Below are 14477 nucleotides of genomic sequence, written 5' to 3'. Positions count from 1 at the left end.
TGTAGTTTTGTTTGACACAGTCACAGTATTATTCAATGAAAAATGTTTATTTATTGTGCTCATGTGCTGTGTCACACGGTGGATTGTCTCTAAATTTACACCTAGGCCATTGTGCGATTCCAAAAATACATACATATTAGAAACCTATTTCATTAACTATTAGTATTCGAATGAATAAATCTTTCTGACAATCCAAAAGGAGTATTATAAAATGAGGAATACAGTTACCTGCTTTTAAACTTTTACAGAGCAATTTTTGCATTTCTGGTCAAAAATTTACAAATTTTAATGTTAGGGGCAATAATTAAAAATAAACTAACAGTAATGAAGACATATATAAAAGATGTAAAAAATAAATAGTAAAATGCGCTACTGTATATAATGTATATCAGTCAATACTCAAACTATGTATAAAATAATATAGTATATATTGTTTTATTAATGATGATTGATGGAGATCCATCCATCCCTCATTCACTTTCTTTAGCTGCTCATCCTCAGAAGGGCTTGCTGGTGCCTATCCCAGCTGACTTGGGGCAGTAGGCGGGTAGTTTGTTGCCAGCCAATTGCAGGCCCATGCAGGCTAGAGGAGAACATGCAAACTCCACACAGCCAGCTGGTATTGAATGCTGGTCCCTGAACTGTGAGGCGGACATGCTAACCATTGTCACCGAGCCACCTATATCAGAGGTGTCAAACTCGTTTTTTGTCGCGGGCCAGTTTTTTAGTGAGAACTTCCTTCATTGGGCCGATAAGTTGAGGAAACCAAGTTGATTTTAAATGGTCTCATAGTATTATTACTGTACACAGCAAATTGATGGCTTAGTTGTTTTGAAATCAGAAGTAAAGCAGTCTGTTTTGTTTGTTCATTTATTGTTTACATTACTGTAACAGAACAAACCAAAAAATCTCAACATTATTTTTCATTATACACAACAAGCTAAAGTTTTGGAACAGAGTTTAGCAAGGGTAATGGAAACTTACACGATTTGCTTTCGCGGGCCACATAAAATGACGTGGCGGGCCAGATTTGGCCCCCGGGCCTTGAGTTCGACACCTGTGACCTATATCATCTGTATTAAATATTTTACATGGTGTTTAACCTATTTTTTTACCATCACTAAATTTGTATTATTTCACACAGTACATCGGACTACGAAAAACCTGTGATCAATAAATTCTGCATCAATTAATGATCATTTATTTATTTCATGTCATTCTTTAGAAATTAAAAAAAAAAAAAAAAGCTTACCTCCAAATCGTTGAAGAAGAGTCGGGAGTCAGCCAAATTGAAAATCATTTCCTCCATCCACAAACCCAGTGAAACCGCTTTGGATGAATCCTGCAACAGGATCAGTATTCATTAACCTGCACTCTAAAATACTTAAAAAGGTAAAATAAGCATATTGACAGTCTTGGCACTATTTCGACTCTTATCGTTTTGATCTGATTTGTGGAATAACAAATCTTCTTGAGAAATGTTCTTGTCTGAGCAGGCTGCCTCCTCCGAGCGGGAGTCCTGTTACTTCCGCCGTCGCCTGGCAGAACGTCAAGTGCTTTCTAGAACAGGCAAGTGTGTTTCAAGGTTTCTCTGATTCTTATCATTACCTGGACACGTTTGGATCCGTTCATTTACACCTGGAAACTTTTTGTGAACGCACTTTGGTTATGTTTCTTGCTTAAACATTCAACTGCGTAATTGCTAATAATGCTAGTGTCATGTCAATGCTAATGTGAGTTGTCAAATGGGCTTTGTGGATTCTGTGGGTACGCACATTTCTTTTGAGCATTTCTTAGAAAATATTCACACACATACAAGTCCTCAAATAATTACGTACATTGTTGCTCTTTTCATTGGACGCGAACAAGTCGTATCTCAATTACTGGACAGTAAACAAGTTTTTGTTTAAAGGAAACGTGTATAAGATTTAGATCGTTTTTCATTAAAAAAGAATAAATCAAATTATTGTAAATTTCCAAAACCTGGAGATAAATGTGTTCTTAATGACCAGGAGTATGTTTCAAATATAATAATAGGTCTAGTTAACATTAAATTATATAACATGGAGGGTGGCACTTCTCCAGAGGCGGCCATGTTTGTTATAGCTATGGACAATGGTAAATGAAGCACCTGCAGCACCTCTTGCTGTCTGTTATGAAAAACTGTCTGAATCTTACACACTATCCCATTAACAGAAGTGGAAATACAGAATATGGGCTTAATTTGTTTTGCCTTCACCCAAATAATGTCATTCTTCCACTAACTGCTGCTTTAGAAGTTAGAAGAGGAAAAAATAACAGTAGAAGAAAATCTTCCAGTCACGTCAGCAGCTAAATGTGCGAAAAAGTGTAATGTCCTGTACAACTGATCATCTCTTGAAAATCCTTACTTTAGATCAATAAAAAGTCATGTACAACAAATGTATAGATGATTTTGTCAGTAGTCCTAACATTTGGGCAAGCACTTTTACTTTGAACACCAAGAAAATGCATGCAGGTGCGCTGTCACCTGAGATGACAAAAGCAGTTGTGAGTGCAGATGTTCTGTGCATTGTTTGCCATATCCGGAAGCAGCGAGCTAGCTGGGAGAGGCTGCGGGATGTCAGCCAAAGGTGAACAACAGATTAGCACATTCACATTCACAAGCCAAGTCTCTGGCATGTTAAAAAAAAACAAAAAAAAACAAAAAACTTTTGTATGTACAAATGAACAGGCAATGACTGAAATAATGTTTAGGGAGGGGGGCTTCACATAACAGATGAAACGAAGAATGAAGCAGGCAGGGTTGAAGGATTATGAGAGTATTGTTCTTCTCAAATAATTATAATAATTATCCATAATCGTCTTGTCCAGCATATAAGAGCCTCTCTTGGAAAAGAAGAAGAAAGATTTAAAAACATTGAGTTCTCATCAGAGACAGGCAGCTGTGGGTAAGTGAATGCACGCATTAGGGGTTGTGGTCAAACCTTTGTTTAGTGTATGAAGAAGAAAAAGGGAAAAAAAAGGGATGGCGCTCAAAGAGAAAACAGCTCTAGGGTTCAACCACCATGTGTTAATTCATTTTTTTCATTTATTAGCACAATATTGAATATTCACTTATCTCTATTCACCTATTCAAGTCAAGTCACATTTATTTGTATAGCCCTGAATCACTGCAGTCTAAAAGGGCTTCACAGGTGAAAAGGTCATACAGAATATCATAAATAAACAATACCATCCCCTGAATAAAGCTCACAGAAGGGGAAGGAAAAATTAACAAAAAACAAAAACATCTGGGGAAAATAAGAAACCTTCAGAAATACCACAGATATATTTATATATCTATATCTATCTATCTCTCTCTCTATCTCTCTCTCTATACATATATATATATATATATATATATATATATATATATATATATATATATATATATATATATATATATATATATATATATATATATATATATCCCATTTGTTGGAACAAGACCAACTGTATTTCTCCAAGAACAAGTTGGACTCCCTTATAAGTTGCCCCTCCATTTTTTTTTACTGCAGTTTAGGTGAATTTTCCAAAAACACCATTATTGGGGGGGCAAATGCTAAAATGTTGCAACAATAAAACAATTTGAACTTTCAATGCTTTATTTTTTGACACAGCTGAATATAAATGTCTCTCAAAGCCCTAAAAGTCATCATCGCTATCTGACACACTAAATAGCTCTTCCTATTTCAATCTCAGACGAGATCTTTTTCCTCCTCGTCATCTCTTCAAACACACTTGTTACTTTTTCACGGGTAGTCATATGATTTGATAATTGTCTTACTTGGGATATTCTCCCAAGCTTTCTTAGGCAAGTGACGAAGTGGCAAGATCAGAGCGTGCAAGGTTGCTCATCAAGCCTTTTCCTTTACATAATGTGTCAAAGTCCGACAAAAAAAAGTATCCACGCAGCCTCGTTGTTGACAAGAAAGAGGCTATGACGTTCAGTGTTAGATGAAAGTGCATTTTTGTGATGTTTGTGTGCAAACAATCTAAAATGGATGCACACGATATCGAATTAGGGGTATCATTTTAAGTCTTGTAAATGACATATTACTTATTTCGCATTCAAAACATTTTATTGAAACACAGATGTGGAGAGAATTAGTCTGTTTCAAGTTATGTGGTGCAAAAGTCGACTGCCCCAAATGAGGGAAAAAAAAAAAAAACTCAACTTGCACTCTGAGAAATACAGTAAATATAGCTTTTATGCTCTTTCTGGAAGGCCATAAATCCAGAAATCCAAATTTCTTGGATTTGTTCCGGTCACTTGGACACTAAAATGTCAAGGGTTAGCGAGAATTTCTTTGGGGAGGACAAAAATCCCAGTGAAGAGACAGAAGAACCTACAACTTTGAAGAAAAAGAAAGCCTGTAACAGGCAAGCCAAAAGTCCTACTTGAAATCCTTTCCAGCCAAACAGGACTCAAAAACTGCCAAAGAATGGATCAGGTGAATCTCATAGATAGCGAAGAGCGAAGATACAGGTGGAGAATTTTAAGTATTAAGGGTCAAGAGTCCAGACTCTAGAGCAATGGAGAGTGGGGAGAAGAGGTGAAGAAGTGTTTGCAGGGAAGCAGCAACAGTGGAGAAAAGTATCACATGGGATGTGTGATATAAAAGTTCAGCTAAAATGGAAGGATAAGTGCACTTTATATTCATCTTGTTTTGTATTTATTTTGAAGACATGGTCACATTCCCCTGCAGGGACACAATAAAATTGTCAAGTGTTGACCGGTTCATGGTAAGAAAAAAGCCTGGGATCACTGCCATAAATGCCACAAGATTGGACCAAATTCATGTCGAATGAGAAAGTACAGTAGCAAAGCGGTGTCAAGGAAGTTGAAACGTGAACTGATGCGTGTCGACGTAATACAAGCGTTGTATGTTGGGCAGGAATAAGTTTAGTCTGGGTTAGTTGAAGTTATGGAGAGTCTTCGCCAGCCTGCGCATGTGCATTTTGAGTGGAGCCTTTCAGACATCAAACGATCTAAGAGCAAAATATGTTTTAGAGTAATGTTACAATATTACCGTCTTACAAAATGGCCAACTGGTTAGCACGTCAATCTCAGATTTCAGAATTTATGGGTTTGAATCCGGGCACCAGCCTTCCCGCAGCAGGGTTGGATCTTTCTTTCAAAGTATTTCACTTCCTGGTTCAAAAAATGCATCATCTTAATGGTAGAAGAGAACTGAACTGTATTATTATGAGTTAACTATATTGGGTTGTGTTGTGACCTTCACACAAATTCACTTTATTTATGCTCTAGGTACCCGTACGCACACAAACCAAGGCCTTTCTATTATGCTTTTAGTATGAAACCGTTGATGGCGTTGAACTTCCTAAAATTTAATAACATTTGGGGAATTTGGGGGTTTCTTTGTATTTTCAAGTTGTGGGTTTTTTTCAGTTCTCGTATCTTGCTCCTATTTGGTTTCAATCGCGCCTGGCTTCTTTGCATGATTTGTTCCACCTGTTGCCAGCGTGTTCCAGCCCTGTGTGTCAGCCAATCGGCTTCCCCCACTTCTCGTTCCGTCCAGCTGTTTCGCATTCGCCTTAATATTGTCCTGTCTATTTAAGTCCCAGTAGTTACAGTTAGTTGTCGGGTCCTTGTTCTATGTCTACGTCGATTTTGCCGCCCGCTGTTCGTATTCCTATCCCGAAAGTGCCTTCATCTCCATGTCGTAGCTTCCTGTTAGGTTTCTGTCTCGAGTTTGTTTGTTTCTTTCCCCCCATTTTTGCCCATGTTGGATTTTTGCTTCTAAGTGAGTTCAAACCATTTATTTTGAGCACATCGCCTTCTGGCCTCCCCTGCATTTTTGGATTGACCTCACCCAAACACCTCCGCACACCATCATGCCTCACAAACATGACAAACTGGAACATTTTATGAGAATAGAATAGAATACCTGTATTGTCATTGTACAGGAACTATACACTAAAATTGGGAACGTTGCTCCAATTGATGCATATTCAATAAATATGAACAATAAATAAATTAAAAAAAAAAGTGTTCAACTTGGTTAGTTGCAAAATGTTTTTAAATGAAATTGAGCTTGTCATTCTCTGTGAAGCAGGCGATAACATGCAAACTAACAAACAATTGACAAGTGGATGGAGATTTTTGGGGTTGGCAAAACTGAGAGTTTTGAGTTGAGTCCAAGTTAATGTTCACAATTCCGAAGGCATTTGGGCTCTTGGAATTTATCACAAATTTTGGGCGTATGTGTCACATTTCAACACTCTGCAAGATATTTTTCATTCTTCTGCTACGTTGACGGTTTGGAAGAAAAAAAAAACGGAAGAGGAAAAAAAGAAAAATAATAACAGCATGCAGCATGAGGCCATCACCGACCTCACTCTCAAAGCCCCGTCAGCCTTGCGTCGAGCCGCGGGGGGATCGTGAGAATTCAAAACACAAGATTCTGGGCCAAAAGCAAGAAACGCACCACTGTCCACACCCGCTCTGTTGCTCAAGTGTTATGTAAAATGTCCCGCTGACTGTCAATCATGCCGCAGGAAGCCAGCATAGCTAAACAAGCCAGCTGCGTTATGAAAAGAAACAACGCGGGGCGGAGCGGCAAAACAGCCAGCGTGTGAAACGCTTCAGAAATGTCCACTGTGTTTCACCCGAGCAGGATGGAGCTGATTTTTAAATACTGCTACAAAGTGAACCCAGATTATTAGTACAGTACTTCACTATTCAGTGTTAGGTCCCAGACCAATAATAAATGAAGTCTGCAACCTGGAACCTCTCTTCTAAAACACACTGTAGGCATGTTTTTACACAAACAACTTTTAAGGAATAGTCATTTTTGACTCTTTCAGTGCCAAGCATTTTACGAAAAGGCTACCCCTAGTGCCTGCCGATTTTGGCGCATCTTTCAAGGGCGACATTGTAAGACTATGTAAACACTGGTAGTACCAAAAGAAAAGTTGGATTCCATGCTTTACCTAGAAAAAGAACGTAAGATTTGACCTTATTCCGTCCTTTAGTAATCACTGTTTGAAAATAGGTCATTTGAGTGACACCAAGCCATTTTAGACAAAAAGAGAAAAGATGTTTGTGAAAAGATATGACTTTGACACAAATATTTCTTCTTAGTAGCATCTGAAACATCTCAACAGTCCTCTCCTCTGATAAAATATGAACAAAAACAGTGAAAATGGGTTTTTGATGGCAAAATAATAGTTTGCATATTTTCTATAACTACATTACAACAGTGCTCAATTGGCATAATAAGAGGAGCGCTGGCCACAAGTCATCTTATCCATTTTTTAAAAAGCATAAAAACGTAGTTGATACGAATTATTGTCACTGGCACACCACAAAAAGTATTTTACATAACAAAAATTCTCGTACATGGCACTGAAAGAGTTAAGGTCTTTAAACACACAAAAAAATGACAATATTTTCCTTGCTACGCAATCATTGGTTAAGAGCCCCTCCAGGAGGAAGACGACGTTGCATTCATTCATTCATTTAATCTTCACAAAGCCATAATATTGGACATAGCGGTGTGCATGTAGTAAATTTTCATCATGATGATTCACTGTTCTCTGACATTAAGTGATGGCGCGCTATTTTTCATTGTGTTTTTTTAATGTTCCCTTGTGGAATGTGAGGTTGTGATACATTTCACCATCTGCATGTGCTTTGACCATTTTTACTGGTTTGCACAAAGCAAATCTGAAAAAAAAAAAAAGAACAAATACAAGAATATGTGAAATAATGGGACTGTGAAACCGGAACCGAGAATACTAGGGGTTTTAAGTACAGTATTTGAATTTTTTCTCTGCTATGCTAATCAGCTATTTGCTTCACAAATTTGTAAATTTGCACTTTCTGTATTAGTACAAGATGCCTCCAAAGACCTGAAAAAAAAATGGACTCCTGGTCCATTTTTTAAAAATCAAATCACCTGTCTGCCATCTACAGTGAATAGATGGATAAATCACCTGTAGACATTCATTTTTAAGGTTAATCCCAACATTGGGACTAATAAATCAGTAGTCCAGTTTTAATTAGACTAGATTTTTTTTTTAGCCTAACTCAATCCGTTTAGAAGGGTAGACAAAACAGCCACGGCGAATACAATTAAGATTTTCCTGTATATGGAAGTCTCACACACGTGAAATATTGATCCATTGTTTTACACTCGTGACTTGTTTGCAGAGCATTAGTGGCAAACATTAAGCAGCAGTAGTAATAGCTGCATTGTGTTTAACTGGCTTGATCGACACAAATACTGTATATGTATGGAGTTGTGTCTTTTTACGTGTAAATAAATTGGTCCGTAAGTTCTCATAGTAAACACAATAACACTAGTTTGAACAAGATGCAAGTATAAAGTGGTTTTCCTACATCTTAAACTATTTACATAAAGAGAGGCTGTCAGTTACTTGTAGTTTACTGGACTTGAATTATTAAACACATGAATGTGAGGGGATGGGAATTGAGAAAGGGAGAGGGGGATTGTGGGAGGAGGTGGGGGTCTGTGACGCTACCTTGCCAAATCTCGAGGAGAAGGTCCCTGTGAGGAGCGAGTGGAAAATGATGATGGTTTCATCCAGGTCCCAGATAAACACCCGCTGCAGTGAAATAACACACGTTGTAGCGTTAACCTCGGAAGAAGAGAGCGCACTGCGCAGGAAAAGGCAAAAACAAAAGCATCTCCCCCCGTTTTTCATGTAACGTGTTCCTCAAACATCTGGTACGACCGGTTATTCAAAATCAATACAGTTTATTATCTGGACAAAGAAAAATGATCCGTGATTTATTGAACATTGTGTCCAACGGAGCTCAGTTGAAGAAAGGCTGGTTGAACTAAGGGGACCAATTGGAGTTTTTACGTCTCGAATACAAATAGTGAAATCTCTGGAAGGTTTGACAACCCACCATGTATGAAAAAATATGATAAACAATAATACTGTGTCTGCTGTATGTGCCGTATGCATCCCCACACAAATTGGCAGTACAATCTGGTGACTTGGTAAACATTGGTGACATTGTCCAATTTCCAAAAGTGAAATTGTAATTGAATCCATATAGACAATTGCTTTATAGAGGGGGATAAATTTGAGAAAGCACTTTTGCAGTCGCGATACGAGTCTCCAAGAATTATTTGTAACTCAAAAAGATGCTAGTGGCTTTAGAAATGTCATTACATTGAGGAGCCCTATCTTTGTCACAATGCCCTCATTCTGCCCTTGCTTGCAAGTCGACCCCCCCCCCCCCCCCCCCCCCCCCCGAGGAAAAAAAAAAAAGAGTAATTTCAAGTAGATCTTATTTTAAACAAAATGTTTAGTTTATTACTGGCTCTTTGTCATAACGTAGTACTTATTTTATTACATTCATGTGGACACTAAAGTAAGAATTTCATTGTAAATAAACTTGTTTCCAGTACAGTATGTGCATATGACAATAAACAGTCTTACCTTAACGTTAGTGGTTTAAAGTACGCTCATGTATTTACCGTAATTCCCCAAATATAGTATAAAATACACCCAGAATTTGGGGGTCAAATTCTAGTATTCTCTATGTTACCGTGTATAAGACACAACCAACACTTTGGCAACAATGTAAAAACCATAGCAAACATGAAAAAAATATCATCTTTGTAAATCCTTCACATTTTCTTGTGTTCATATCCATAAGTTATATATTTGTTGCACGTTAATTTAAGCGTGTTTCAGATTTCCCACATTGTGAGCGGTCAAATCAACACCTCGCCACTTAATGGTCAATGCGCTCAAAGGTGTTGTTTATCCTTTTCCTTGTGGCGGGGTTCGTGTTCATTTCACCATAAATACCCAAAGTTGAGCAGCATCCGTGTTTCACCAAGTTCCCGATTGTTGTGTATGCCAAAAGACCGCAATTAGTAAACGAGTCAAATGAATTACCTTTCCGTGTTCGCTAACTGGTGTACTCTTAATTGAATCAGCTAGAGACATGATCACCATCTTGTTTTAGCGATATTCCTGTGAGTGACCAAGGATGGACTCAGACGTTGGTTCAGCCTGCTTGCTTCTTTGATTAAAAATAATGCTGTAACAACCTAAGCACGAGTTGCTGTTAGCTGCAACAGGCATTTGATGCTAACACCCAACTGACTCCTCTAGCTCGTCCCATTTCGGTAATTATTCTAAGTAAGCACACAACCAATAAAAAAACCTAAATTTGTTCGTCAAAACCGATCAATCTTCCTTGAATGGTGTTGAATAAAAAAAACATTAAAAAAAGAGTAAAAATCACATTTTTTACATTACTGTTTATAGGACACAGCTGTACTTTCGGCCTTCATTTTTGGGGAAAAAAAAAGTATTTACCTCAATGTCAGCATCCAAAGGTGGCACAGGGTCACTGACTTTTTTCCTCCCCCTCAACTTCCCATCGGACCCCCTCCGCATGGACACCGTGGCTCTCTCCCCCTCCTCTTTACCCGGCGTGGGGGGGCTAGGCGGTGGGTGATACTCTCCTAAGACACAAGAATCAATACTCAGTTTCTTTCCATTGTGTTATAGAGTACCTTCAAAAAGTTAGTGATAAAGTTGTAGGCAAAATTTCAGGAAGAACTTATAAGGCAAAATAACCTTTACAGGTCAACTTAATTTGACTTTCTGCGAAGTTCATTCTGAAATTTCATCAAATGTGTGAGGATTCTGTACAAGCAGTAAACGTACCAGTGTGAGACTCTGGGCTGTGACTGGGTAACATGACGGGGTGTTCTGGATGCTGATAGGCTAACGGGGTGCTGATAGAGGCGGGGCTGATGTTGCTGCCACTCAGGTACGGGTTGTTGTAGTGATGCGAGTTGTAATACGGTGAGTACTGACTCTGACTGTAGCTGGAATATGATGAAAATTCCTGCCAAGAATTGACATCCAAAATAATTAATGACGCCTTTGTCACAGGCTTTTTTTTTTACCTCTCATTAGGTAAATGCCATCATTAGGAACGGGGGACAAGATATCACAGTTAAAAAATAATTGCAACAATATTTTGATACGACTCAATATAGATCCAGTAAACTGCATCAAATATTTTTGTTACTATTCCTACTATTCTTTTTAAATCACATTTGAATTGGTCCAAATTTGGTAATGACAATGTTTAAAAAAAAAAAAGAAGTATGGATCAAAGGTCATGTCACGTTTCCTGCCTTTTAGTTTGTTTTCGTTTGCAGACTGACTTCTCCTTCCTCTGCAAGGGGGCGGGGCCATTGGACACGCACACCTGTTGCCCATCTCATCACAGGGCTTTTTAAGCTGGCCGGCACTCACGGTCATTGTTGGTTTATTCCTTTGCCAAGCTCTCTAGCCGCTCTGTGAATCCTAGCGTTCTCTGCCTCATGTCCTGCCCTCTTGAGACATTTTTGGTTTGTATTTTGTGCTTATGTTTTTCTTCTTGTAAATCTGTAATCTTGCAATTCTGTTACTACTTTGTTTGCAGCCATCGTCCTGTGGACTCGCTCTCTCGCAGCTGCCCTTTTTCCCGTTGGACTTCGGTACCCAGACCCAGACATTCTCGCCTCGCTTTGTATCAGTACTTTGTGACTTCTGTTTGATACTTTACACATTGGACTGTTTTTGTTAATTCCACGCCAAACTCTCGTTGACTATATCCTTTTCCATTCGGGGTCCGCGGGTTATTGACAAAACATGTGCAGAAACGTGTTTGTGGAGAAAAGCTAGCGGGACCGACACAAATGAAAACATAATTTACCTCCAAATAATTTGAGCATTTTTGTTACTGTGGCATAGTTCTGTGCTTTGTAAAGTGGGTTTTGTGAAAGGCGCTGTATAAATGCAAGCATTATTAAAGCGGGGTGTATCACGCTGGAAGACCTTTACAAATATCAATAATCAAAAGTTTACTCCCAGTTTCAAAAAGGTTGGAGCCGTAATTATCAATATACTAAGAGTGGGAGATATAGGTCCAAAATTACAGTACAACACTATTTATATTTTAAAGATATATAAAGTCAATCAAGGTATTATCAAACTTAAGAAAGAAAGACTTATATCTAAAGTGTATCTCCGGGGATCCCAAATCGAGGTCTTGATGGATTAAGGGAGCAATACTGTAAAGTTTGATAAAAAGCTGGTATTCCAATTTTTGTGCCTCATCCAGCATTTGCCTAAATGTTTCGCCATTGTTATTTTTAACAGACGGACATATTGGGAACGAATGTGACGTCGTTTTACAGGACCATTCCCTGCCCCACCAAGTGAAATGCCATATCATTGTTACCATTGCTATAATGGACTATTCTTCCTTGGAAAAAAAGTCAAGAGGAAAGAGGCCAACATGCATTTTTACTTGCGCGAGAAAAGAAAAATAAAATGATCCAGTAGATCGTTGTTTATTATCATAGCTGCTGTGCGTGCACAAAAGAAGATCAAGTAGATTGATGGCGGAACAAAATAAAATCTTAAAGAGGCCGTTCATATCATACATTACTTGTTCAAATGCAGTTTATTTTGAAGCATTGACTGGTCTTCTCACAACGTTTGGCTGGCCTTTGGCTGTTTTACAAACATAGATGACAGGCAGCGCATTTTCCCTGTGTATTCATTGCACTTCTGGCCCAAAAGGATTTAAAAAAAAAAAAAAAAAAAAACTGATCTCCTTCCATCACTATTAAGATACTGCCCATTATATGTGTCTATGTTTTCTGGGTCATTCTACTCCCGGTAAGTGCCCGATACCCATGGTATGCAGCCACCTTTCTTTGAATTTACATTCTAAATGGATAGGTACAAGCACACAAAAGTAGAGCTTGGATTTGTTTTCTCTTATCTGAGAACCCAGATGCTTTGCATTGTGCGTTTATAGCGTCCATAGATTAGAATCCTGTGCAAGCTGGCCTTGCCTACTCTAGCTAATAGCATCTAAACTTGCCTATCCGTGACTCTACATCACAACCAAAATACAATTGGATGCCATTTTTCCTGATGAAATAGTCTATCTTCCGAGCTCCTGTGATACACTTTAGGACCTCCCATTCATTACAACTGTTTATCAACATTTACAGCTCAAAATGATATAATACTTTTAATAACATTTACAGATTTCAGGAAGCCAAAAATAGTACTTCGCCCCCTGGACCCTTGAAAGGATTAGGTGCAATTTTGAAGCTTGATTTATAGCTTTCATAAAATTATATTTCAGGACATACGCACTTGCTGTGTGGGGTTGAATGGCGAGGACGTGGAGATGGCGTGGCCTCCTTGGAAAATGCTTGAAGAAATGCCTGCACCTGCAACAACAGCAGAAGCTTAATGTTCAAACTCTCAGGTCATCACCTCATCAGATGAAGATTTTGACAAGCATTAATGAATCAGAGGTTATTTATTACACCGATCCTGTGTGGGAAACAGTGCAAAGGAAGTTGTAGCTTCTTGACTGATTTATGTTTGACACGCAACAACAATGCAGGTGCTTCTCCAATCAAGTTGGGGCAGGAACGTATTCCTTCGAGCTAATTTCCTCCTGCAATTCTGCTCTGTTTGTCTGATGGATTGTATCTCTTGTAATCTTATCACCTCCGCACATGGAAAAAAATTCCCACGTTTTCACTTCACCGCCTGCTCTACTGTTTGTGTATGAAGTGCATACACTGGCGTGTTGTGATCTGAGGTGTGTAAATTCACACGGAAAGCTTGTTTGGGAACCAATGAGCCACTTATGATGATTTATGACACCAGCTGGCTTTGTTTCGCAAGCACAAAGCCATGCCGAGACATCAGCCAAGAAAATGGATTGTTGACGTCTTTGTTGGAAATTTAAGTGGGGCTTTACACTAATTCCAGCATTTTTAGTTTAGTCATTAAGTACACCTGTGACAATGCTATATCTAAAATGGTTACCTATATGTGTACACTGTTTCACAGTAATAGCTGTTCCTAATATTTTGACTGCCTTATGTATCTTTGAGACGTAGCAGAATGTTAAGAACAGCTCTCCGCATGATGCAGTGTATTTCTGACCACTGCCAACCAAAACCAAAAAGTGTTAGTAGAGTATTACATGAATGAAAAAATTGAGCTTTCTTATTATCTGTGTGTGTATAGGTGGGACTCTTGCATTGAATTTCACCAGAATGAGTACCCTATTTCTCCGAGTGCACGTCGACCTCGCATATAAATCAAACCCCCCTTTTTTACTTCAATTTGGGTGAATTTTACAAAAAAGGCGATTATAAGTCTGCTCCTGACTACAGTATTTACATAGATCCCGGCTGTCAAAATATAACACATGGTATGTGCTATTAAAAGAGGAAATCACGGTACCTTTAGACACATTTATCCATCACATATTGAATACCACTGTGTTGTGGAGGTGGGGTGGAAACTTAAATTTAATTAAATCTAAAATTAATAAACTTTATACAGTAACTATACTGTTATCCTTCCCCATTCTCAGCTGCAGTCATATTAGCGCCTCTCGG

At 38.4% G+C, this 14477-nt stretch overlaps 1 protein-coding gene and 1 long non-coding RNA gene across 2 annotated transcripts in view; one reads left to right on the top strand and one right to left on the bottom strand.

Moving 5' to 3' along the window:
* Positions 1-14477, bottom strand: part of eya2 (EYA transcriptional coactivator and phosphatase 2) — a 56747-nt gene that overhangs the window by 8151 nt on the left and 34119 nt on the right. Inside the window, exons 5-9 of the mRNA XM_088424493.1 lie at positions 13210-13286; positions 10708-10891; positions 10354-10502; positions 8533-8616; positions 1253-1342 (exon numbers count right to left, since the gene is read on the bottom strand). Of these exons, the coding sequence (XP_088280619.1) occupies positions 1253-1342; positions 8533-8616; positions 10354-10502; positions 10708-10891; positions 13210-13286 (584 nt within the window). The remainder of the gene's footprint in view (positions 1-1252; positions 1343-8532; positions 8617-10353; positions 10503-10707; positions 10892-13209; positions 13287-14477) is intronic.
* LOC148418556 (uncharacterized) lies at positions 11281-13793 on the top strand. Its single transcript, XR_015866705.1, has 3 exons — positions 11281-11402; positions 11477-11531; positions 13199-13793. It is a non-coding gene; the product is annotated as an uncharacterized LOC148418556 (long non-coding RNA).

This window comes from Hippichthys cyanospilos, chromosome 9 (assembly GCF_059441005.1).
Source record: "Hippichthys cyanospilos isolate Australia breed blue-spotted pipefish chromosome 9, RoL_Hcya_1.0, whole genome shotgun sequence".
NCBI lineage: Eukaryota > Metazoa > Chordata > Actinopteri > Syngnathiformes > Syngnathidae > Hippichthys > Hippichthys cyanospilos.
Note: the sequence above shows the minus strand (reverse complement) of the source record. Positions and strands in the feature narration are given on the sequence as shown.